This window comes from Colossoma macropomum, unplaced genomic scaffold (genome assembly GCF_904425465.1).
Source record: "Colossoma macropomum unplaced genomic scaffold, Colossoma_macropomum, whole genome shotgun sequence".
NCBI lineage: Eukaryota > Metazoa > Chordata > Actinopteri > Characiformes > Serrasalmidae > Colossoma > Colossoma macropomum.
This window is the reverse complement of record NW_023496009.1, coordinates 10151-34922: the sequence shown is the minus strand read 5'-3', so window position 1 is coordinate 34922 and position 24772 is coordinate 10151. Positions and strand designations below refer to the sequence as shown.

General features: G+C 39.5%; 1 protein-coding gene across 1 annotated transcript; it reads left to right on the top strand.

Annotated features, from left to right (window-relative positions):
• Positions 1–661: 661 nt before the first annotated feature.
• On the top strand, positions 662–8524 carry LOC118803936 (CD276 antigen-like). Its single transcript, XM_036564490.1, has 4 exons — positions 662–934; positions 3404–3751; positions 4148–4438; positions 5427–8524. Exons 1-4 carry the CDS (start codon positions 862–864, stop codon positions 5639–5641), a joined length of 927 nt encoding a protein of 308 aa, XP_036420383.1. The 5' UTR covers positions 662–861; the 3' UTR covers positions 5642–8524.
• Positions 8525–24772: the final 16248 nt, after the last annotated feature.

Below are 24772 nucleotides of genomic sequence, written 5' to 3'. Positions count from 1 at the left end.
TTTTACTGCAGGACACGAACAGAGGAGATGCTGTACAGTTTATCAGAGCCTCATTCACACAAAGCAATGTGACAGCACTGCAGTTTCTCTCCAACCAGCTGCACCAGCTGAGATATAGATAGATAGATAGATAGATAGATAGATAGATAGATAGATAGATAGAACTTTATAGATCCTGAAGAGAAATTGCAGTGTTACAGTAGCAAGAAATATAATTGCACATAAACTTACATATATTAGGCTGAACTAGAAATAGAATTAAAAATAGACACAAATTAGGCAGAAACAAAAAATAGACATAAGTTAAAGTGTAACAGAGTAGCAATAAATTTACAGATTTGTCATATTTACATGAGAGCAGGTATGAGGTAGTTACAACACAGTGAGTATAAGCATAACTATAGCAGTGTTTACAGTCTGACGTGTCAGTACAGTAGCAGTTATGATATATTGCAGTGTGTATTAACAAGAAAGGTGATACAGTGATGTAAATTCAGCTCAGTTCAGACAGCAGATGATAACAGAGCTTAATCCTCATTCAGTGTGGCTAGAAGCTCTGTAAACTGTCTGGTTTGAAGGCTCTCTTCTAGCTCCTCCCCCCAAATGCAGTCGACTGCCAAGGCACAGTTTGTCTTGAACTTATTTGCCCCGCGCATTCAGTCGCTGAGCAGTTCAGCTGTGTGACAGTCTGCTTTATTTCAGCTTCAGTTACTGAACCATAATATGGTACATATAATTAAAGTTAGTTGGGTTGTTTTGCTCTACGCAGCCTGTCCACTGACCAACTGCCAGTTTAGTTCATAGTTCAGGTTCAGTACAGCTGGTTTAGTTCAGATTCAGTTCCAGATTCAGAGCTGTGATATGGTTGAGACAGAGAAGTTTCCAGCATCGCTTTACTGCCTCCTGCTTCTGCTCTCTGGAGTCTCCTCTTACAGTAAGTCTTGAACATCTTAAAACTAGACTTCTCACAGTCAACTACAGATAAACAACAAGAAATGTAACACTGTTTTTCTGCGCAAACTTGTTTTTGCAGTATTTATTTTACAATTTTGCCATAGTTTTCACCAAACATTATTCAAATTCAAAAGATAATTAGGAAATGCTATTTCTGTGGTGTTGCTTTTGCCATATAAATGCACAAAAGTAGTTCACAAAAATATTTAATGCAGACGAGACATGACTATAGTGGGTTAAGGCTGAGCTGATATCACCTGAAATTAAGAAACAAGCTGAGTTGGACAGGTCTGTGTATCCATTCGAGGGTCCTTACTGTTCAACCTTTATAAGCTACCACTGGGCCAAATCCTTAAAATACAATCAATTATCTTACTATAGCTACACAGACGCCCAGATCTGCGTACCTCTCTCGTCTGATGACTACAGTCCCATTGACCTTATGTGATTGTCTTGAGTCAATAAATGACCCGATGAAAGAAAGCTTTCTCCAACTAAATAAATAAAGATAGAGATTGTATTTGGTAGTAAGAAGACTGGAGGTCAACACTTCTTTACTCCAGAGCTCTGAAATCCTGGCATAACAATCGACTGAGGTCTGAATTTCAGCAGCCATGTTAAAGCATTGCACTGCTGTGGGAGCTCCGGAGGCACAGCCATGCAAAGTCACCAAACAAAAAGGCTCTTGGGAGATTACACACTACGCTCATGGTAGTTGTTGTTGTCAGCTTAACACATGCAGCAGTGTCAGTGTGCTATTCTGTGTTGGGCTGTAGGATGGTTGGTGTTGGGGTGGGGTCTACCATTGAGTAGAACTGTATGGCTAGAAGTGACCTTCCCTGCTATCCCAGCTGCTTGGTTCTTCACTTGCTGCCTGTTCAATAAAAGAGCATTTGCCTTTGAAGCACAATGTTTCCTGCATTTTCTTCTTTATGGATGCCACAATACCCTGTCGATCTTTAGTATACAAACACAACAGGCCTCTCCGATCACTCGGGAGTTAGCAGAGCCCAGAATCGAAACCAAACAGGGTGAGGCAGCATTCAGTCATTATGCTGCCACTGCTGGAACAAACACTCAGATAATGCCAGATATGTGGCCGTCTTTAAGTCCAGTTTCAAAATGTTCTTGATTTTTTTGTGTCTTTGTTTAGCACTGCACTTTATCTTAGCGCTACAGTATTTAACTTCTTTTAATCCTTTAATCCTTTTTTATTGTATTTAATCTTTATCTTTTATTTTTTGTAACTATTTCTGCAATTGCCTTTCTGAGGTACTAGATCTCAGGACGCCATAGGCTTTATCATTCAATGCGTTTATTTTTCTGTGTTTGTGTGAAGCACATTGAATTGCTGCTGTGTAAGAAAGATGTTATACAAATAAACCTGCCTTGTTTTACTTTGAAAGACGATTTACAATACTAATTCCATCAAAAAATGAATTTCAGTAACATGATTTCAACAATATGTCTCTGTTTTACTGTATTAGTTCTCCTGGTAACTGTCATGTCCATGTCATTACACTGAGACTGCAGAGGGAACTGATTTACCTCGTCTCTCCAAAGTGTTTTAAGCTGAGTTGGACTAAATGTACTACAAGAACGTTAGTGTTGCGTCTCTGTTTTTCCATGTCACTCATAAAGTTTCAGACATGGAACCTGTTACTACACACACAGAACGGTGTGGAGTGGACAACCTTAGAAGACTGGTTTTGGGTGGGGCTGCGTGTTTGCATACGTGTGTTTGTTCTGTAAATATGTGCATTTTAGCATGTTATCTCTGTTGTATGGTATAAGAGCTGTAAAGTATGTAACACTTTATTTCATTGTATGATGGCTGTGTTATACTGCAGCCTGCTGTGTTGTATTCAGTTGTTTGACCTCTTAAGGGATCTGCAGGCCTACATGATGGCTGTGTTTGATAGATTGGCTGTTTTGAGTGTGTTTATCTTGTGAGGAATGTAAGAATGAGCATAAGAGAATGTTTCTGTCTGATTACGTTGGTATGTGTGCTGTATCAGTACGATGGTGTCAGTGTAGAAGCGAACTACACAACAGATCTGTAGGTACTCATGTCATCATTAGAAATGCTCAGTGTTTCCCAGAGCTTGAAAGCAGTCTCAACATTTATATCCACCCTCCTCCTGAGTGTAATTTGAAGTTTTTTTATGGACATTTTTATTCCAAAAGTGCAGTGAACATTTTTGGCATCTTGGTTTTAATAACAAATCTGTGTTCTTTAGTGGTGGACATTTTAAAGTAATTGTGCCTCCTTCCCCCTTGATGTCACTGTTAATTTTATCCTCTCTTTTTGTGCTGCAACAGTTTCATGTCTTGAAATTGCTTAGTGCTTAAAAGCATTAAATGCATTGGATATTTGTCAGTATATATCAAGATATAGGATGAGTCCAATAATTATGTGCCTGACATATTCTCTCTCTCTGTCCTGCAGCTGAGTTCGAGATCTCAGTGCCCAGCGGTGGTCAGGTCGGGGTTTATGGGCAGTCCGTGGTTCTGTCCTGCAGCTTTCCCACCGGAGGCTCCTGGGATGTGAGCAGCAGCGTGTTCATGTGGCAGCGTGGCCTGGAGGTGGTCCACAGCTTCTACCACAGCCATGACCAGCTGGACCAACAGCATCATCACTATGCCAACCGTACCAGACTGTACCACCAGGAGATGGCGAAGGGAAATGCATCACTCAGGCTGGACCGGGTCACCCTGGAGGATGATGGAATATACACCTGTTCGGTCAGCACACAGATCGGCAGCCAGAACAAAAGCTTCAGTCTGAAAGTAGCAGGTAAGGATGCTTTACAGTAGGGAAGATATACACTGTCCACTTTACTGGAGACCACCAATGGTTCACATAACGTACAGTACCCCAGTACTCTTCTGGGAAGGCTTTACACTAGATGTTGAACATTGCTGTGAGGATTTGATTGAGCATTAGTGAGGTCAGGTACTGATGTTGGATGGTCAGTTCTGGGTCACTCCAACTCCTCCCAAAGGTATTGGATGGAGCTCCATCAGTCCATTGCTGGGGTGCTTTATACCCCTCTAGCCCACACTTGGCATTGGGCATGGAGACCTTAGGCTCATGTGGAAGTGGAAGTGAAAATATCGGCTTATTATTCATTTACAAGGGTTTTTATATGGAGTATTACCAGGTGTTTTAATATTAGGTTCTTTTCTATAGCCTTCTACCCGGAGCCTCATCTGCACATCAACCTGTTGAGCAATGGGCAGGTGGACCTCCTGCTGACATCACAGGGAGGTTACCCCTCCCCATTGCTGCAATGGCTGATGGGAAACATGGAGGACATCACAGAAGAAACGCAAACACAGCTGGAGCAGGACCAACACACCAGGCTCTACAGCGTCAAGAGTAAGCTAAACCTCAAACGGGGCAGCAACTCCTCCATCACCTTCATCCTGAAGAACCAAGATCTGGGGCAGGAGATCAGACGGAACATCGACCTGTTCTTAGGTGAGATTAAAAATCCTCTTTGGTTAAGTTCCAAATATACACCTTTAAAAATATACAGGCCAAAAACAGCTCCGTGGAGTGATGCTGTAGAACCACAGATGGTTATTTAAAAACAACATATTTGAGTGTGACTGTGAAGAACCTTTTTAAAGTTAAGAACATCTGCACAGTGTAAAGGTTCTATACAGGTTAAAGGTTTAAAATGAGGGCTCTGAGTAATGCCATAGAAGAACCACTTTTAGTTCCCCTAAGAACCATATTTGTGAGATGTGTGTGTGCATGTGTAAGAGGAACCTTCACATAATAAAAAGGTTCTATACCAATCTAGGGTTTTTTCATTAAACTGCCACTGAAAAGCTTTTTTAGACAAACAAAGTGGTTCTCCTGTAGCACCTTTATTTAAGCCAAGAACCATTTAGGAACATAGAAACAGATAAAAGGAACAGGAAAGAGGAAAATAAAAATAGATAAACACTCACTGTTTCCTGGAGTTACAGTTACGGTACTCACAGACATTCAGTTAGATAATGAATCTTTAAATGATTTATCGTATGTATCAGGAACTCTCACATTTCACCACAGTTTGATTCAGCAGACGTTCGGTTCTAGGTAACCATCAGGTGTAGAGTCCCTGTATTTCTTGAGACTTTAAAAAGGTCACACTCACATGTGGTTCTTTAAAGAACGCTTCTCTTCTTTTGGGAAGCATAAAGAGGATCTTCTATAGAGGAGGTCTACAGATCCGCTCTCCGGTCCTGGATTTTGTAATAACTGTTAGTAACTGTTGATGTAACTGATTGGCCACTTAGTGTCAAAACTACCAGTTATTACAAAACCCAGGACTGGAAACTGGATTCAGGGTCCAGATTTGAAGGCCTCTGCTCTACAGCGTCGCTCCAGAGCACTTTTTTTTCATCTTAATGTTTAGGAGTATGTGGTGCCAATAATGTCAGCACGGCTTATATGTTTCTTATATTTCCATTTCTAGAAGACGGAGCTGGTGGTCCACTATCAGGAGACAGGGGACATTATGTTCTCCTTGGAGCTCTGATCACTCTCCTCACAGCCGGCCTAGCAGTGTTAATTATCTTTTTCCTCAGACGACGGACACAGAAAAGCACAACAAAAACATTATTCAGAGCCGTCACCTCCGCTGACGAAGAGCAATCTATAAACCACCAAAATGGAAAACCACCGCATTGAGTTTGTTATTTTCTCGCCTTGGATGAAGAGACTGTATCACTGCAGTGTCATCACTGCTGACCAACGATGGACGTTTTGAGTGGAGATGGTGATCGGTCACTTGCACAGTCTGAAAGAAGCCATGCATCAAGTCCATTTTATACCGCACTGCTAACAGTCCTGGGTTACACATTTCATGTCTTTTTTGGTGTTTTCTGTGAGTGACATGCCAGAGATTTCCATCTAGAAGCGCTTTATAAAACCATCCTTCAGGGCTCCGTTGCTCAGTCAAGGTCCGTCAGTCCTGAACACCTTGTTTTCCTGCTGCAGCTGATGTAAGCTAGTCTAGTGCTCGTCAGTCTTTAGAGGAGTCAAACATTTGTTCAGAGCAGCAGTAAGATTTGATTGGCAGCTAAAGGATTTTCATTTGCTGCTCAAAGTGGAAGTTAATGACACATCAGTGCAGCCTGTATTAAAGTGTAAAATGATGCACATTTATGAGATTTCAGCAGAGAAAAGCGAAAGATGTTGTGTTTCCATCCACTACAGTAATGTGAAGAAACTTCAGATGGCGCCGGTGATTAGGAGCTGCGCTGAAACAAACAGGATGGAGAGATTTAACTTTGTTTCTGCTTCAGTAGAATCACCTTTACAGCCATTTGCCTTTTTATATTATATTTGATTTTTTTTGGATGTGTTACAATGACCCACTAATGAGGGCTGAAATCTCCCACCATTAAGTTGTCGAAAGTGACATTTGAAAAGCTCTGCGCTACAATCAGTCCGTCTGATTCAATATGAATAGGTTATTACAAAACCTATTCATATTGAATTATTCCAGTCTGTTGTTATCGCTGGCGATAGCTGATTTCTGAGGGTAAGAAAGCCTTTTTTCAGTGTTGCATTAATATAAACTGTTCAGTTACAGCAGATTTTACCTCCACTGTGTTTAAGGAGTGTCAGTTACATCCTGCCCTGATGTCCAAACCGTGTGAAATAGAAAGTGAGAGGGACGATCACTAAAGCTGCATCAGAGTGAAAGTCTAATAGACTTAGACTTAGACAGACTTTATTGTCACTCAAATTTACACCGTACAGTGCACATTAGAATGAAACTATGTTGCATAGGCTCAGAGTAGATCAGAAGAATTATAAATAATACAATGTAGTGCAATGTAGTGCAGAGTGTGGTGCATATGTAAACATATTTATGTCAACAGATAACTAAATTTTAAATAAGTATATATACAAGAGGGTGTATTGCACTGTAGCTCCCAGGTATGGAGTAATCAAAAAAGAATTGAAGCAGCATTTATTTAGAGTTCAGCAGTCTTATTGCATGTGGGAAGAAGCTGTTTTTGAACCTGGCTGTTCTGCTTCGAAGACTTCAGAACCTCTTTCCAGAGGCTAACAGCGAGAACAGTCCATGGTGGGGGTGGGAGGGGTCTCTGTTTATGATCTGAGCTCTGGTCAGACAGCGACTTGTTGCAATGTCCTGTATGGTAGGAAAGTGAAGTCCCAATAATTCTCTCTGCTGTCCTTACCACCCTCTGCAGAGACTTCCAGTCAGAGGTGCTGCAGGCTCCTGCCCAGACAGTGATGCAACTGGTCAGTATGCTCTCTACAGTGCCTCTGTAGAAGGTGGTGAGAATCGGAGGGGGGAGGTGTGCTCTTTTCATCCATCTCAGGAAGTGCATGCGCTGCTGGGCTCTTTTGACCAGAGCTTCAGTGTGAGTGGACCAGGTCAAAGTGTCCGTTATGTGTACCCCAGGAACTTGGTTTTACTAACTATCTCCACTGCTGTGTCCTTGGTGAGGAGTGGTGTGTGGTTGGGTTGGGTCCTCCTGAAGTCGACGATGATCTCTTTGGTTTTCTCGACATTCAGGACCAGGTTGTTGGTTTCGCACCAGTCAACCAAATGGTTCACCTCCTCTCTGTAGTCCAGGTCGATGTCGTCCTGAATTAGGCCCACTACTGTCGTGTCATCTGCGAACTTCACGATGTGGTTGGTAGTGGACCTGGCACAGCAGTCGTGGGTCATCAGGGTGAACAGCAGCGGGCTCAGGACGCAGCCCTGAGGGGAGCCGGTGCTCAAAGAGATGACACTGGAGACGTTGTTGCCCACCCGCACAGACTGAGGTCTATTTGATAGGAAGTCCAGCAGCCAGTTACACAGGTGGGTGCTGAAGCCAAGGGGGGCCAGTTTGCTTATCAGATGTTGTGGGATGATTGTGTTAAACGCTGAGCTGAAGTCCAGAAACAGCCTGCGCACATGTGTATTTCTTCCTTCCAGATGTTCTAAGCTCAGGTGAAGTGCAGAGGAGATGGCGTCCTCTGTGGAGCGATTTGGGTGGTAAGCAAACTGGTACGAGTCTAATGTGGGAGGGAGTTTGGAGGTGATGTGGTCCTTTACCAGCCTCTCGAAACACTTCATCATGATGGGGGTGCTACAGGGCGGTAATCACTGAGGGAGGAGATTGTGGGTTTTTTGGGCACTGGTATGATTGTGGCAGTCTTTAGGCATGATGGTATGACAGCCTGTTTCAGTGAGGTGTTAAAGATGTCTGTGAGAATCCCAGCCAGCTGATCAGAACATTCCTTCAGCAACCATCCTGGTATGTTGTCGGGGCCCAATCCTATCAGCTAATCCTGACTGTGTTGATGTTACTGGGAATTCTGTTATTACAGAGCTGTTTCACTGTATTAGTTTATTAACATGGACTAGAATGATTTCAGCACAGTGAGTGATTCTCTAACAGTGCATTATGGGATATAGCATTTGATTATTTTATAACAGTGCTACAAATGTTTAAATATTTACTTCCTTTTACATTAAGAGGTAATTTTTTACAGTTTGTACCAAGTAGACACATTTAAAATAAAAACTGAATTCTAAATCTTAAACTTTGCACTTGTATTTTCTCTCTGTTATGAAAGAAGTCATGATAATTTCCAGACCTTTTATCATGGATTATGATGTTATCACCATATTGTATTAAGAAAAAAATATACGATTACATATGAACATTAACACAATTTTCTAAATATTAATAACTAGTTTGCATTTCATTTATTAAAACTCCTGATCCTGACCTTAATAAAGTACATGTATCTAACAGTATGTACAGTCGTAAGCTCCTGTTCAAAATGCATGTTTTGTTAAAAAATAAGTGAACATGCTCTCTTAAAAAAGAGTAAAAACAATGCTACTATGTAGAACCATGAACACTGAAAGAATCGTTTCATGATTAAATGGTTCTCTGTATGGTAAAATGGTTCTTCAGATTGATGGAGAATGTGCTGTATATGGCTCTATATAGAATCTTCTTGAAAATGGTTCTATATAGCACCAAAAAGGGTTCTTCTATCGTTAGAAGCTTGACATGGTAACAACAGCAGAACCATTTTTGATGCTAAAGGATTGTTCTGAATAAAAAAAAAAATGTTTTTTTCCTGTTGTGCTGGTCTGAGTGGATCAGAAACAGTAGAGCTGCTGAGGTTTTAAACACCTGAGTGTCACTGCTGGACTGAGAATAGTCCACCAACCAAAAATATCCAGCCACCATCGTCCTGTGGGCAGCGTCCTGTGACCACTGACGAAGGACTAGAGGATGACCAACACAAACTGTGCAGCAGCAGATGAGCTATCGTCTCTGACTTTACATCTACAAGGTGGACTGACAGGGTAGGAGTGTCTAATAGAGTGGACAGTGAGTGGACACAGTGTTTAAAAACTCCAGCAGCACTGCTGTGTCTGATCCACTCAGACCAGCGCAACACACACTAACACACCACCACCACGTCAGTGTTACTGCAGTGCTGGGAATGATCCACCACCCAAATAGTACCTGCTCTGTGAGGGTCCATGGGGGTCCTGACCACTGAAGAACAGGGTAAAAGGGGGCTAACAAAGTATCAGAGAAACAGATGGACTACAGTCTGTAACTGTAGAACTACAAAGTGCACCTATATAGTAAGTGGAGCTGATAAAATGGACAAGGAGGTGGTCATAATGTTATGCCTGATCAGTGTGGTAATTACTAAATATTTACACCCTGTCCTAAGCAGGTGTAGGTGTTGGAGAAACCAACAGAAACCATATAGAGAGCACAACATAAACCAAAAATGTGACTTTTATGGGTAACTTAGCTAAAAACACTAAATGCTATGCGCTGTGGTTTCAATCCTGCTCTAATCATCACCCTGGATTAAACTCCAAACATGAACACACAGCTCCAGCTCTGTGAGACGCTGCTGAAACGTTTGTACTGCTGCTGCTGTACCAGTTAGCTAGAAACCATCATTTAAAACAGCTGCATATTTGGTTATCTGAAGGAAATATTAAATAATAAACAGATAATGGCTATAAGTGTTCAGTTTTATTCAGTTCAACTTGAACACATTTTTCTTGTCTATACTGGATATTTTTATAAATAAAAATTTTATTTTCGGATTTGTGCCGCTTCAGTCTGGTAATGTGGAGGTAGCCTTAGGCCAATCATAGACAAATAAACACAGCCAGTGTACAGTAACTGTATAAACTGCATAGTAAAAAGTTGTTGATAGGATGTCAGCACATTAAGACATCTTCATTTAAACTTCATTTAATTTCTGTACCTATTTTGTATGAATTATGCTTTACTTCTACACATAGGAACATTTTTCCATGTGCTTACAGTAAGCAGTAAGAAAGAAAGGAAAATCTATGCACATAAGGAAAATGAGGAAACAGAGTCTTTAGGCTACAACTGTATTTACTCCAGCATTATTGTACCATTGTATTTACATATTAGCATTGTCAACAGATTTTTATAAAACAATATATGTATAGGTGCATGTTGTTTAATTATAAGTTCATTGTGATGTGTTTGATCTGCTCTATTTTCTCTGCTTGATATGGATCTCACTACTACTTTGATAAATACATTAATGTGTATGTAAATATTACTTCAATAGGCACCTCTTTTGCCTGTTACTATTGCTGCTTCCATCAGCTCCAGTAGGATGGTTATGTCCCTGTGTTGTCTAGAAGGAGCACCAATGCAAACACTAGGACAGTGCACTACTGCACACACTGACATAAACAAACGTAGGGAACACTTAGTGAGAGTCAGTGTTCATAAGAGAGGAAATGAAGGGCGGTGACAGGAACAGAAGGCCAGAGAACCCAGGAAAGAAAAATAATACAAAAGATAAGAGTCCTCAGAGAAATGAGGAAGCTGGTAGTAGATGAGGGGGATGGGTATTGAAAAAATAGAGACGTACAGAGAGGATAAGGGGTGATTTTCGTTTATGTAAAAGGCCCTTGTATACTTTTTGTGTTTGGATAGATTTTTGTTATTGTAAATAATTTTAAATATTTTTTTTGTTTATGGCTCTGTGTGCACAGACATAGTGATACTGTCCAGAATGAACCATTTATTTTTAATAGTGCAGTATTTTTACATTCATTTATTAAAATGACTGTAGTCATGAGACAGGGGTGCCCAATCTTTTCCACAAAGGGCCAGCGTGGCTGCAGGTTTTCACACCAACATAGCAGATCACCTGATCAAATATTTGAAGACTGAGATGAACTGATTCATTTTTAATGGATTAGTACTGAATAATTTGTTCCCGAGCTCCCCCACCACACAGCACTTCCTCTTTCACTGGCTCAGAGCCTCGACGTGCCATCTCCGCTATTAACTCTAACCCCTTCTGCCTCCTTTGCCATCCAGCTTGAATTTCCACTCTTGGGGACGTGGACAACAGCAACATTTTACTGGGGCACATGTCTCAGTAAACTGGGTCTAATGACCTAATAAGCTGGTGCTGACTGTAGGTGCATCTCAGTCGCCCTCATAGTTCCCTGCAAAGTGGACTGCACAGGGCATATGCACACTGTACGGGTGATTCCAGACCATGGGGAGTGAAAAAGTTCCATTGGAAAGGAACTACAAACTGCACAGGAAGTGAACACCAGTTTATCACTTCACAGCAAGCTGCAGGAAAGTTTCCCCATCAGTCACTGCAGATTTCTTGAAGAGGCATTTGATAATGACGCTGTAGGACGTTCTGAACGAAGGTATTTATCAACTACGGTTCCCTAAACTGCGCCCCATTAGCTTAAGTGCTTAGGGCTCGTGTTGAACATAATGCTTCCTGCTTTACACTCAGTTTCTTCATCCTCTGTTCCTGAACGTTCCGCATGCTGTCCAAAGTAAACACAGATACAAAGTCCGTCAACATAGTTTCATTTTGTGTCTTAAAAAAGCCCATGTTTAGAAGTGGAAAGACTGAAAGTATTCTCTGAGGCCCTGGCCTTCCCACCATGTGTGTTTCAGTAAGAGATAAAGACGATAGAAGGTTGAGTTAAATGAGCTCTTGTTGGGTTGTCAGTTATTGTTTAAAGGTGCTGAAAGGTTTCTGTGTGTAATGCCACTGAAGAACCTTTCAGTGGACGACTCTGTAGAGAAAGTTTTTGTAAGTGACATGTGTGAGTGTAAAGTTTAGTTTTAAACTGGAGCTATGAGACGAACATTGCCTACAAACACTAGAGGTCAATAGTCACCCAAATCTTGTCTGTAAATACATCTATAAAACTTCTCTCAAACGGCTCAAATCGCATCCAGCTCTTCATTAAGGTGGTAAAGACTTGTCGAAGCGAGATTTGGGTCTTTTTGGGACACAGCATAACTTACAGTGAGCTATAAATATTAACAAATCTTCACCATGTAGCTGAAAACTGGGGGCAGCTCTTTCTAATCTAATCTTGATTTTAACGTAATGTAAGTGTTTACTAAGTTTAGGTTTATGCACTACTAATTCAGCACAAGCCACCATTGTGTTTCCATGGCAGCACATTTACTGATTGGTTCTGAACATGTTAGCATCATGTTAAAGCGACGTACACATCAGTTAGTTAGTTTTTTTTTCCAAGAATGTGATGGTCCATATTTGTATATTTATGACAATAAATACAAGAAATTGTTAGAAAACAGCTCCCAGGACTCACACATGAATGGACAACTTGAATGGGGTCCAATTAAGACCCACAGCTCTAACCCAACTGGGGCCCATAACATTAACCCAACTGGGGCCACACACGTAACCAAACTGGGACTGACATCTGTAGCCTAACTGGGTGAAAATGTTACGCAGCTGAGGACCATGTCGCAACTGGGACTTATGGTTGTAACCCAGTTGGGGTCCACATACAGCCCTTCAAAAAGCCCACTAAAACCTATGCCCAGGTAAAACCCACATGGCCCAGTTAAAACTCAAATGGCACCCACATGGATGTGATAGCTTGGTTGTTGCCCATCTGATTATAGATTAAAGATTGCGCTTCAGGAAGACAAACAACCTACAGTCAGACTGCAGAGAGACAAATATGAGTATTATGTACACAAGACTTTATCCACAGCAGCAGACCAGCTGCACAAATCCTGTATAATCATCATATCAGTGTAGTTGTATAGTTTACTTCTTATTAGTGTTTCTCCTGCAATAACTCATCCTGCTCTGCCTGTTTTAACATCTATCTGCTCATACAGCAGCTCAAACCCTTCATGCAGGTTTAAAACAGCTCAACAACACTTAATATAAACAAAGATTCAAACTGAGTAAGTTTTGATTAATTTGTACAAAAACTCAGGATAGTATGTCAGAAATATAACTCATATGAATAATTACTCTTATACCTCCAAAAACAACTTTTTTTTTAAGAAATGCAGCATCAGATGTTGAAATTGTCTTCTGTATTCCTGGAGAGGGGAGGGTCTGACTGAGCATCACTCTAGCATGTCTCTGATCGCAGGAGTAAGACTTCAACTGTCCCCAATTTCCCCTACCCAGGAAAGGCATATGTGCACAATCTGAGAAAGCTAATTCTCCCTAAAGCTGACAGAGAAAGAGGGAAAAATAAGAGAGTGAGGGAGAGAGAGAGAGAGAGAGAGAAGGAAGAGGGTGAGATCTAAGATCTAATAAGTTAACACACCCTCTACAGAGAGCAGTTAAATATGACATTCTTCTGCTATTTTTAGTGCACAACTGCTATTTTTATTTTATTTATCATTATTGGTAAAAATAAAATGTGGCAGGTGCCCAGACTTTTGCATGTCACATTGCATGTTTTAAGTTTTTGTCCAGTATGTTAAACTGTGCATTAAAATGTGCAGAGTTTTTTTTCTCTACATGCTGAAAAATCTAACTGCACTTCTTAATCAAAGAATTAAGTTAACACAACTTGAATACTGTGCAAATTTGGAGTCACTTAAGCTGAAAGATAAACAACTCAAAGATGAATTGTTGACATAACATAATTCTGAGTAAGATCATGTTTTGCCATTTTTTACATTAAGGCAAATTTATCCAAATGTATTCACTATTTTTCTCTGTATTGACTTTAAACAGGTCAGTAATACAGCTGTGTGTAAAAGTTTGGGCGCCCTCGTCAGATGACTTGTTTAGTTGATTTTTCTAGTGAAAATATGCTAAACTTCTCTGTAGAGGATGTTTTATCTTGTTTTCACGTAGTAAATCAAAACATGGAATTTAACCGGGGGTGTGCAAACTTTTGAAAATGGCTGAAGTTTTTTTAAAGGCAAAGCAAATTTATTGATAGAGCACCTTTCATACACTGTAGTCATTCAATGTGCTTTACAAATGAGAAAATACAAAGATAATTCAAATTAGAATTCAAAAAGTAATGTAAAGGAGAACAGAAATACATTAAAACAGTAGATTTTAAAAGAGAAGAAATTAATCATTAAATTCTAATCAAATTAACTATTAAATTAGAATAATAAGGTGCTGTTACAGGAGAAAGGTTGTTTAAGACTTAGTGTGGCCAGGCTGTTTTCCCCTCTTGCCCAGTCCTGGAGAGTTCATATCCAGCACACCTGGCTCTAATGCTCAGATGGCCCTGAAGGCCTTTATCCCGGACCAGGTGTGTTAGATTATGGGTGGAGCTAAACTCTGCAGTGTGGTAGATCTTCAGGACCAGGACTGGACACCTTTGGCATAGATGTTTAAATGTTTTGGACTTTTCATTATATCTGATAACATTTTTGGTAATTTCATACATTTCTTTACAATTTAATTTAAAAAAGAATAATAATTAAAATAATTATAATAAATTATTTAAATAATTTTATTAGCCAAAGTCAAAGTTGAAGTTCTTACAAATACAGCCTAATTTGTTTCTAATAGAAGAAATGAAGTAAGTTCAATGTGAGCAGCAAGATTTGTATAAAAGCAGTGAATTTAAGCTACTGTGACAAAACTCTCATAGAAATCCAGATGCTGGACCAAAATACTCTGGAATTTACGAAATTATTTAACACAATGAATAGAATCAATCCAATTCACTTCATTTCCTCAAGTGTCTGTAACAATTAAAAGGTGTTTTATTCAGTCTAAGTTCAGGAAATTATTTATGGTCAAATGATTTGAGTTACTTCAAGTTCCTCAAACCATCTGACTTTACTTAGCTCATCAAGTTTTACACATTTTATGAATCGTCATCATTTTTCACTTCCTATATTTATTAGCATTTCTCACATTTAGCCAAAATAACCTGTAATATTTTCTTTATTTGTAACCTTAGCGGCACTTTTACAAATGTTTTATGATGCTTATTTTTCTTTGCATTTCACTTCTATGTGGGAGTTTTTATGGCTGAATAATCCAGAATTCAATTCAACTGCTCTTCAGAAAGTACTCGTTCAGGTGTGTATTTGCAATGGCCTTTTCTGTGTGACTGTGCTTAACTCAGGCCATAATTCAAATTCAGTTACAAAATGGGTCTTTGCATTTGCATTTTTATGAAATGCATAGAATGGCAGCCGCATCGTTGTCTTACAAAATCCTGTAGGTAGAATCATAAAAATTTAAATTTATATATCAGAAATTAAACTTTGTCAGTGTTTTTGAGTTAAAAAAGAGACATCAGCAGAAACATCCCTGTGGATCTGTGGTGCTGAAACTCTAACAGTCTGGCTGAGTCTCTACAAGCTTCTCACACTGTGAGAGTTACTGTCATCACTCAGAAGCAAAATGACCCACTGTGTCCAGACATTTGTCCTTACTGATAATGATTAATGCATTCGTTTCATTTCTTGCCTTTTACTGTATTATATTAGTAGTAAATTTTGTCACTGAGGATTCTGTTTTTTGACCAAATGTAAGATAATTCAAGGGTTTAACACACTTGCAGATAGCAGTTTGGATTTTTAAGGCCCATCCCATTTCTTATTTTTACTCCTACCCATTGTTTTCAAGTGTTGCCCCTCAGAACTGAGTTACAGGGTAGTGGTTGAAATCTTCCCTCTGAAATGGGACCCTCAAATAAAAAGAGCATCACTTCATTAACAGCTACCAGCGCTGCTCTGTAGGCGACCCTGCCAGTCTGCAGTGACAGCAGAGGAGGGTAAAGTTCAGCTCCTCACTGCTGGGCTTTAGTTACATTTAGGGCATCATATGATCTTCAAAGAGGGGGGCAATTATTTATTATCACCCACCCCTAATTCTTCAGTGATATGAAGCTGAAGTCATTTTTTTTTTCTCTTTCAAATTTTTAAATTTCCACTTTAAATGGAGCAGCACTTACATTCTGGCGCTTCAGGTGTCAGAACTCCTGGACTATTTAAGGTGTAACGGGAAATTGATCTAGCTAGCTACCGAGACATTAGCATAGTACTAGTGATTTTTATGCTTTTTATGAAGAAAACAACCATAATACATTGAAACAACATACTAAGATAATATAATGATTATCATAATTTTTTACATAAAAATTCTCACATTTGTGGGTTTCTTTGGTCTCTTGTTTTCCATCTTGCCGTTTTTTTTTTTCTTTTTTCTCATAACTCTCTGTTTGGAGTCTCATAAAAACCATCTGACTTTGCCCTACCCCTCTATCTCAACAAGAATCGGGACACCCTATCCCTAGACATCAACGTGCAAGACAGAGGGCTAAGGGCTAAGAGGTAGGGGTGAGGGGTGAAATGGGACTGGGCCTAAGTATATATGTATCATAAAAAAGAGAGTTAGACCAATCATAGACAAAAACAGCCAGTGTACAGTAGCTGTATTAACTGCATATTTAGAAGTAGCTGATTGGATGTCAGCACATTATGTCATCTTATTAATTCTTATTTTCTATCAGTTTCCCCTGTAGGTCATCCACAGCTTCAACTACAGCTGAGACTAGCTGGACCACCAGCTCTAAGAACATCAAAGCCATTACAAACAGCAGCTTCCAAACTCTGTTTTAACCAAAGAAGAAATGTGATCAGAAGTTCTCTGACGTAATGGTCCCTCATTTCCTGTTGAAGTGTTATCGTCTCTGGTCAGTCAAGTCCAAGTTAAGCCATGCTGGACTTTTCACTCTGAAGCAACACAACAGAACATTCAGTCATGGAGCACCTCAAAAACCAATCAAAAGCATTTCTCTGCCTGTACCTCCTGACGTTTCCTCACTGTCTGCTTCAGGTCCACAACCCTCTATCATGACTCAGGAGAAACAAGGAGCTCACACAGCTTCAAACACCTAAACATACACAGTCCAGTCACACTGCAGTGGGGTTTATCCAGGGTGGGCAGGAGGAGGAGTGTAGAGTAAAGAGCCACAGTCTGATCTCAGTATAAACTCCAGAGCTGCTGGTTCTGAGACAGGTTCTCTTTGCAGGACATCAGGCTGCTGAATAGCCAGTAGATACTCAGTGCATCAGCACCCTCACCTTCACCCACCATACAACCCCTGAGTCACTCTGCCCTTTATTACTGCTGCCATGTAACAGTAGCCTATACAGTAACACATAACAGTTTAACTGTATACAGAACTCTGACTACTGACACCATCAGTACAGCTCTGTATTGTGTAATACAATGAAATCTACTGTATAGGTGTTTATCTTGAGTGGTTTAACTTAAACCACCTACAATTCAAGATTTGGAGATGTTGTAGAGACAGTGATAATCTGTAAGTACCTGACAGTGCTCCTGGCTGACAGACACGAGCGAACTGCAAAGGAGGCTGTACACAAAAACACTCATCTGTACTTCCTGAAAAGCTTTAGGTTCTTGTCACTAGGAGGCGCTGTTGGACATCTTTTCTGCTGACTTCTATCAGGCTCTACAATCAGGGACAGATCATGGTTATTCATGACCCTTGGGCATTTTTAGAACCAACGCCAAACTGTAACAATAACACTAACTATAAGAATAAAGGCATAAATAAATACCTGAAAAGTGATATTAAACAATAGTTTACATTCATGTTTATGTTTGTAATCAGCAACGTATAATTTCTTCTTTTTGTTTTGAGAATAAACAAGATTTGCTTTATTAATATGCAATATTCTATTGTGTCTACATTTAGACAGTTTATGCTTTTTGTGTACCTAAAGACGAATTTCAACCAAGATTTCTTTTAAGCTAAACTGAGTCGTAATGCAGAAACAGGAATATTCCTGCATGTATTAAAGGGTAAAACATTCCATCTGAACGGCAGCAGCAAAATGATAATATAAAATCTAAAAACAGAGAATATTTCTTGGTTTATTTCATGTAGTTAGTCATTTGTACATATTCAGTGGCTATTGTCCTGTCTAATGTTTATATCTGCAGTGGATTGCCTCAAGTATTTGAGCCCCCTGGGGCCCCTGGCAGTCAGATGCCCCTGGGGACTGGCCCCACTGGCCCGGTCAGTGATCCATTCACAAAGTTTATGTTTATTCACTTCACATTAAAATCTTACAAAACTGGCACTGGGTTGAGCACTGTAAGGGCTTATGTTGGACAATTCAAACCAAATTTTGCAAATTTTCTCTATCATTATCATTATGTTCCATATTTTGGTCACAAACAGGCAAATGGATTTATAGCCCCTTAAGTCAGAATAACCCTACACTTCTCTGAAAACATCAACTTTGGAGTTTGGAGATGTAAAAAATGGTATTGAAACAAGAAACACAGCAGCTTAATATTACTCTGCTGCCAATGGCATGAAGTACAGAGCCCTACTGGTGACATCCTGTATAAATACAAATAATGCACGGCCATGATTTAGTAAGGCTTGGGAACAAGATAATTAAGTCATGGCCACAACTAAGGTGTGGGAATGAGATCATTTTCTAAGCTATGATCAAGGTTTAATTATCTCATTCCCATGCCTTACTAAGTCATTGCCATGCATCAAAATCTCGTTCACACACGTTAATACACATTTTTTAATACGCATCACAAAAGAGTGTCTCAGTCATCAGGCAGTGAATTCATAACCATTTACTGTAGGAACTTTCTGTGAGGGAGCTTTTAGAGGTGGACGTCTGGTTCCTACCACCACCACTGTGAACAGTTCTGACTCGGTAAGTTTATCTAGAACAGAGCGTTTCACACCAAACCACTCTGAACTACTCTGTTTACATCTGAACCACTTAATGTAGAATTGTTTTGAAAAATCAGTGGAGTTCCCCTTTAACTCCACTGATTTTTGAGTTGTTGCAGGAGCTGCTTACACGATGTTTCAGTAGCCTATGACATGACTTATCTAGACTTATCTTATGTGGCTTATTAAATCATTACATGGTCATAAAGGGAAAGCAGGTCAGATCAGCCTTCCATCACTGCTGCTTTTTACTTCTGTTATTGTGGGTCAGCTGAACTGTAGTCATGTTCATTTCCTGATCTGATGTGACAGAACTGGAACCACTGACACGTTCATTAAAGACCATGTGATCAAAATCAAAGGGCTTCATTAGGTTATTTACCCCTTTATCTCTCTCTCTGTCTCTTTATGTATATTTACATATACGTTCTTTTAAGATTAATTTATAATGTTGTCATTACATTACACTGAATTATTCTCTCTGTTTGTATCCATCCATCCATCCATCATCTAAACCGCTTATCCTTCTGGGTCGCGGTGGGGTGCTGGAGCCTATCCCAGCTGTCATTGGGCGGAAGGCAGGATACACCCTGGACAGGTCACCAGTCCATCGCAGGGCAGACAGACAGACATACGAATCGAACCCAGGCCATTCTTGCTGTGAGGCGACAGCGCTACCCACTGTGCCACCGTGCCGCCCTCCGTTTGCATACTACAATATTTTTTTTATAAATATTACAGACACAAGTACAGTAGACTGTTATTTTTCTTATCTTACCTTTTATGGTGTTGATACTGTTTGAATCCGATGGCGTAGCTTCATCTTTGGACTGTTTAAGCTGCCAAACTCGTCCAGCCAGTAGAGGAATGGTCATGGAAGACTGACAGAGTCCCCAACGCCTACGGGAGTTTTAATATGGCTTTATAAATAGCTTTTGATTTATCAGGTTTCAACAGAAACAATTATGCTGCTTCTGTTCCCAGACCTACTACCACTGTGACTACTAATACTGTTTAATCATACACTTATAATGTTGATGTTACTACTAATAATAAACCGTACACGTTTCATAAATGTAGGTCAAAGTGCTTCACAAACTGTGAATAAACCAGTAGATAATGAAAGATCAATGAAAAGCATTGTTTTTAATTGATATATCAAAAGAAATAATAATAAAACAAAACAGCACCTAAAGGAGTGAGAATATTTCTGCTCAGCTGTTCTGTAGAGTGTTTGTGGGACATTTTGTGCTGAATCTTCTGTCCATTTTGATCCAGTTTGACCTTCTGTTTTCCTGTGTCAGGGGTCAGTAGTGCTGAGAGAGTTGATGTGTTTGCTTTCAGTGCTTTTTCCAGGTGATGTTGATGATGTTTTATTCAGTGTCATAGTGACCTTTGTCCATTGTCGTTGCTCATCTTTTCCCTCGTGGAGGGCCAGGCAGCGTCCTGTTAGCTTTCAGTCCAGAACACTTTATCTGAAATCGCTGTCAGGCAGACGGGCGTCCCAGTGAGGTGCTCAGGTGAACATCTCGTCCACATTTGTGTCCAAAGAAAAACATCTTTCAGTCGCCCAACAGGCCACTGATTCTTAAAGTGACCATCAGTGTAATCTGTATAACTGCATGACAGTTTTTAATATCTTTTGCAAATATTAACACCTTTCAGTAAATCACAAATAGGATTTAGTTTTCTTTCTTTCACTATGAAGTTTGTAGTTTAGATGAAAATAGCAGCACCTGCTGTAGAATCTAGAACAAGAGAACAAGAGGCTAACTTGAAATAAGTTGCTGGCTAGATAGTTCAGTAGAAAACTGATGATAGGCTGATGATCAAAAAAAGATTCACTTTCTCTTATATAGTTATTGTTTTATTACTTTTCTTATCTTGTATTATATGAGACACAATAAGACATAAGACATGATTTATTGTTGATGACTAATTGTATTACTTTTGGTCTCTATTATATAAAACACATTAGTATAAAATGAAAGTGTTTTTCCCGTTTTTTAAAAAGCATCAGCACTGATACTCCAATAGAACTGATACACAGAGCTCTATAGTAGTCTTGGGACAATTTATGTCTTGTTTATTTAATACTTTCCAAGCTAAACTCATCATTTCTTCATTCATATCCATCAGAAAAGTTATAACCACCAGCAACAACAACCAGGTTCACTGACAGAACCTCAAACTTTTTTCCAAGTCATTTTGGGCCAATTTAAATTTGATCCATACATCATGAAATGTACATTCAATGTAAAGAGCAACAGGCATTTTCAACTTTTGACAAAAAAAAACAAAAAACGACCAAAATGGAGATACAAGGTTTTGTTCCGACAGCAGCAACATACGACACATTCTCCGTAAAACTGAAGAAGCATTTCACTGTGCAAAACCCCTTTAATCATGAAATGGTTCAGTGAGTGTTGATTATTCTATATAGCATGTATACATACACACAAAAGACATACTGATCTGGTCGAGGCTGTAACTCTGCTGAACGTTATAATGTTGTAAGGAACCCTTTAACACAGGTCTGTGTTAAAGGACAGGTCTGTCAGAAGTTAAGACGAGGGTTCCTTTAGCTGTGGCTGATAACCATCAGCTCAGTGGAGCTCCATCATTCAAACAGCATGAATGTCATTAAACTCTTCCTGGTAAAAACAGTTTTTATTTTGCTCAGAGCTGATGAGCTATGACTGGGGATTCAATTCTACTTTGTTCTGTTACTAAACTTATTATTTCTTCATTCATATCTATCAGAAAAGTTATAACCACCAGCAACAACAACGAGGTTCAGTTACTGAACCTCAAAAGAATTAAAAACTAAAGTAAGACGATTAAAAGTGCTTAAAAATATCAGAGGGACAAACATCAGTGTCTCTTTCTTTGATGTGGGTCTGTATTTAGTGTGTTTTCAGGTCACAGCAGGGTTCATTGTACATTCATAGTTCATTGTTTCAGAAATTTCACACACATTTTCTTACCAAGAGACATTGGAAGTGAAAGTTTTCTAGCTTGTCATTGTTTAGTTGAAGCCAAAGTATTGATTGACAGGTGTCTCAAGACTATTACACACGACAATGACAGACCAAACAAGTTGAGACTGTTACTGTGCTAAAGGTTATGATTTAGAGAAAAAATTCATAAAATTTTGAGAAAAAAAAGTCGTAATATTTAGAGAAAAAAGTACTATTTAGAGAAAACAGTCACAGAATTATGATATTAAAGTAGCATTAATACCAGGTTGGTGTAATACCAGATAATTAATTATTCTCGAAATATTATGACTTTATTCTCAAAGTTTACTGTTTTTATTTTTATTAACAGTGGCCCTAAAACGCTGTCGTAAAATACAGTTACTTTTATTCAGGGCTGATTAATTATGACTGGAGGGGATTTAAGGCTTTAAATCACATCTTTAGCAAAAACACAACAGGATTTAAGTTTTCTATGCAAATCGCACTTTGAACACAGATTTTTCCACCGGTCACCGAGGCTAATGTTAGCTCAGCTAGCATGGATGGCGAGGAATGTAAGCTTATAGTTTCCAGCTGCAGTCATGATGATAACTCTGCGCTTGGTGCTCTGTTCCAGTGAGCAAAGCAGACAAAATCCTTTGGATAAAACTGTTATAAAGAGCACCACAGGGAAAAAGCCCAGCTGTAAACCACTGATTTATCCCTACTGACCTTTTCCCTGACTTCTCTATTCTGAGAGTGGTCAGCAGGTGGGTTGACTGCTGTCAGAGTTCGGTGTCAAAAGTGTTGCAAAGGAATTAGGAGTGGGTGTTTGTGTTGTCGTGATGTTTTTATTGTGATTTGTACTATTATTATTTTCCTCTGTGCTCTTTGTTTTCCAGCCTGAGCGCTTCAAACACTGAACAATGAGAAAGAATGTGCTGGAGTGCCTGAGGGAGGGAAGCCCTGCTGGAGTTCAGCCTAAACAGAAACTGTTGCTATGTGAAACGTCACTGTTATGTAACCCAATCAGCGCCCGCTCACATGCTGCACAGAAACCCACGTGCCGTGTGCAAAACCACAAACACAGTACTGTAGTTTTTTACGGTAAACTTTTTAACATGTAAAATGTCCAAAATCCACGCGTTTACTCACATGATATTCATATGACTTTTCTGTGAAGACTCTTAATGGGGTTTTATTGAGCTGTATGTATGTATGTATATAATATATGAATGCTGTTTGTTCCATGATTAAGGTGCCATTTACCCACTGTAATTCTAAAATATGAAAAGTGATTTATTTGTGTTTTTAATATTTTCAACCTTGAATAAAAAAAAATAGCTGTTTATTTTGTTCCTCAGGAATATTATTTAGTTTTTTTTCAGTGTTTCTTTGCTGACAGTGACTTAAATGAGTAACAGAGTTGAGTTTAGAATTAGTTAAAGAATTAGCAAACACACAAACTCAGACTCTCTAATTAACCGTTGCTCCGCCTGTTTTTCCCCGTTTTGTATTCTAATATTTTATACTAATGCTGTTGCTGTCTGGGGCTGCACGGGGGTGCAGTGGGTAGCGCTGTCGTCTTGTAGCAAGGAGGGCCTTGGTTCAATTCCCCGGCCAGGTGACCAGTTTGCATGTTCTCCCTGGTCTACGTGGGTTTCCTCCCACAGTCCAAAGACATGCAGTCAGGCTAACTGGACATGCTAAATTGCCCCTAGGTGTGAATGTGTATGTTTGTCTGTCTGCCCTGCAATGGACTGGCGACCTGTCCAGGGATTATCCTGCCTTCTGCACCCCTGCGACCCAGAAGGATAAGCGGTTTAGATGATGTGTGCGTGTTGCTGTCCCGTGTGGTCCAGAGGAGGATGGGTTCCCCTTTTGAGTCTTGGTTCCTTTCAAGGTTTCTTCCTCTTGTTCTTAGGTAGTTTTTCCTTTCCACTGTCGCCGTTGGCGACGCTCATGAGGGCTCAGACCCGGATTTTCCTGTAAAGCTGCTTTGTGACACACCTGCTGTAAAAAGCGCTACATAAATAACCTTTGACTTGACTTTACTTGACAAGATATGGTTACCTAGCGTCCGTGCTAATGACACAAAGGCATTTAGGACATTATGGTAATGTATTAAGAATGGTTTTTTTTTATATAAATTAGTACATTAATAGCATTGAAACGTACTTGTGGAATATTCCAGATGTTTCCGAGGGCTGAATGTGTTCAGGTGACTCAAATTTTGAGGGACTAAAATGTACATTTTTCATAACCTGCAGTCGTCGACTAGTGAAAATCGATGTTTCATCGTGTGATGACAAGTGTGAGACAAACAGCACATTAATGCAAAACACTACAATTTTTCATTTTTGAAGTATTTTAATGTCTCCAAATCTCCACATGGAAAAAATGACAGAAGCGAGTGTTGTGGGTATTGATACTCTGTGAAAATGCAGTTATGATCTGATATCTTGTTTATGTGAAATACATTGTGTGTGAGAGTCTGACTGCAGACATACATGGTTAATGTAAAATACAGTGCAGATCACAGAAGTCAGTACGTTTAGTTACATCTTTAACCTTCATTACACTCAACTCAACACAGATAATGACTAATACTGATAAAATTTTAAAGATATATTTAACAAATACATTTTTTTACATTGCAAAAATATGTTTGATACATATAAACATTTGTAATATATTTTCTCCATATGGGTGTAAAGTGTAGTTTGTAATACATTTTCATGACTCCTCTCAGAACTGTGTATGTGTTGTAGTGCAGAGAGGAGTGGGGGGGGGCTGCATGATGAAGGAATTACTGTC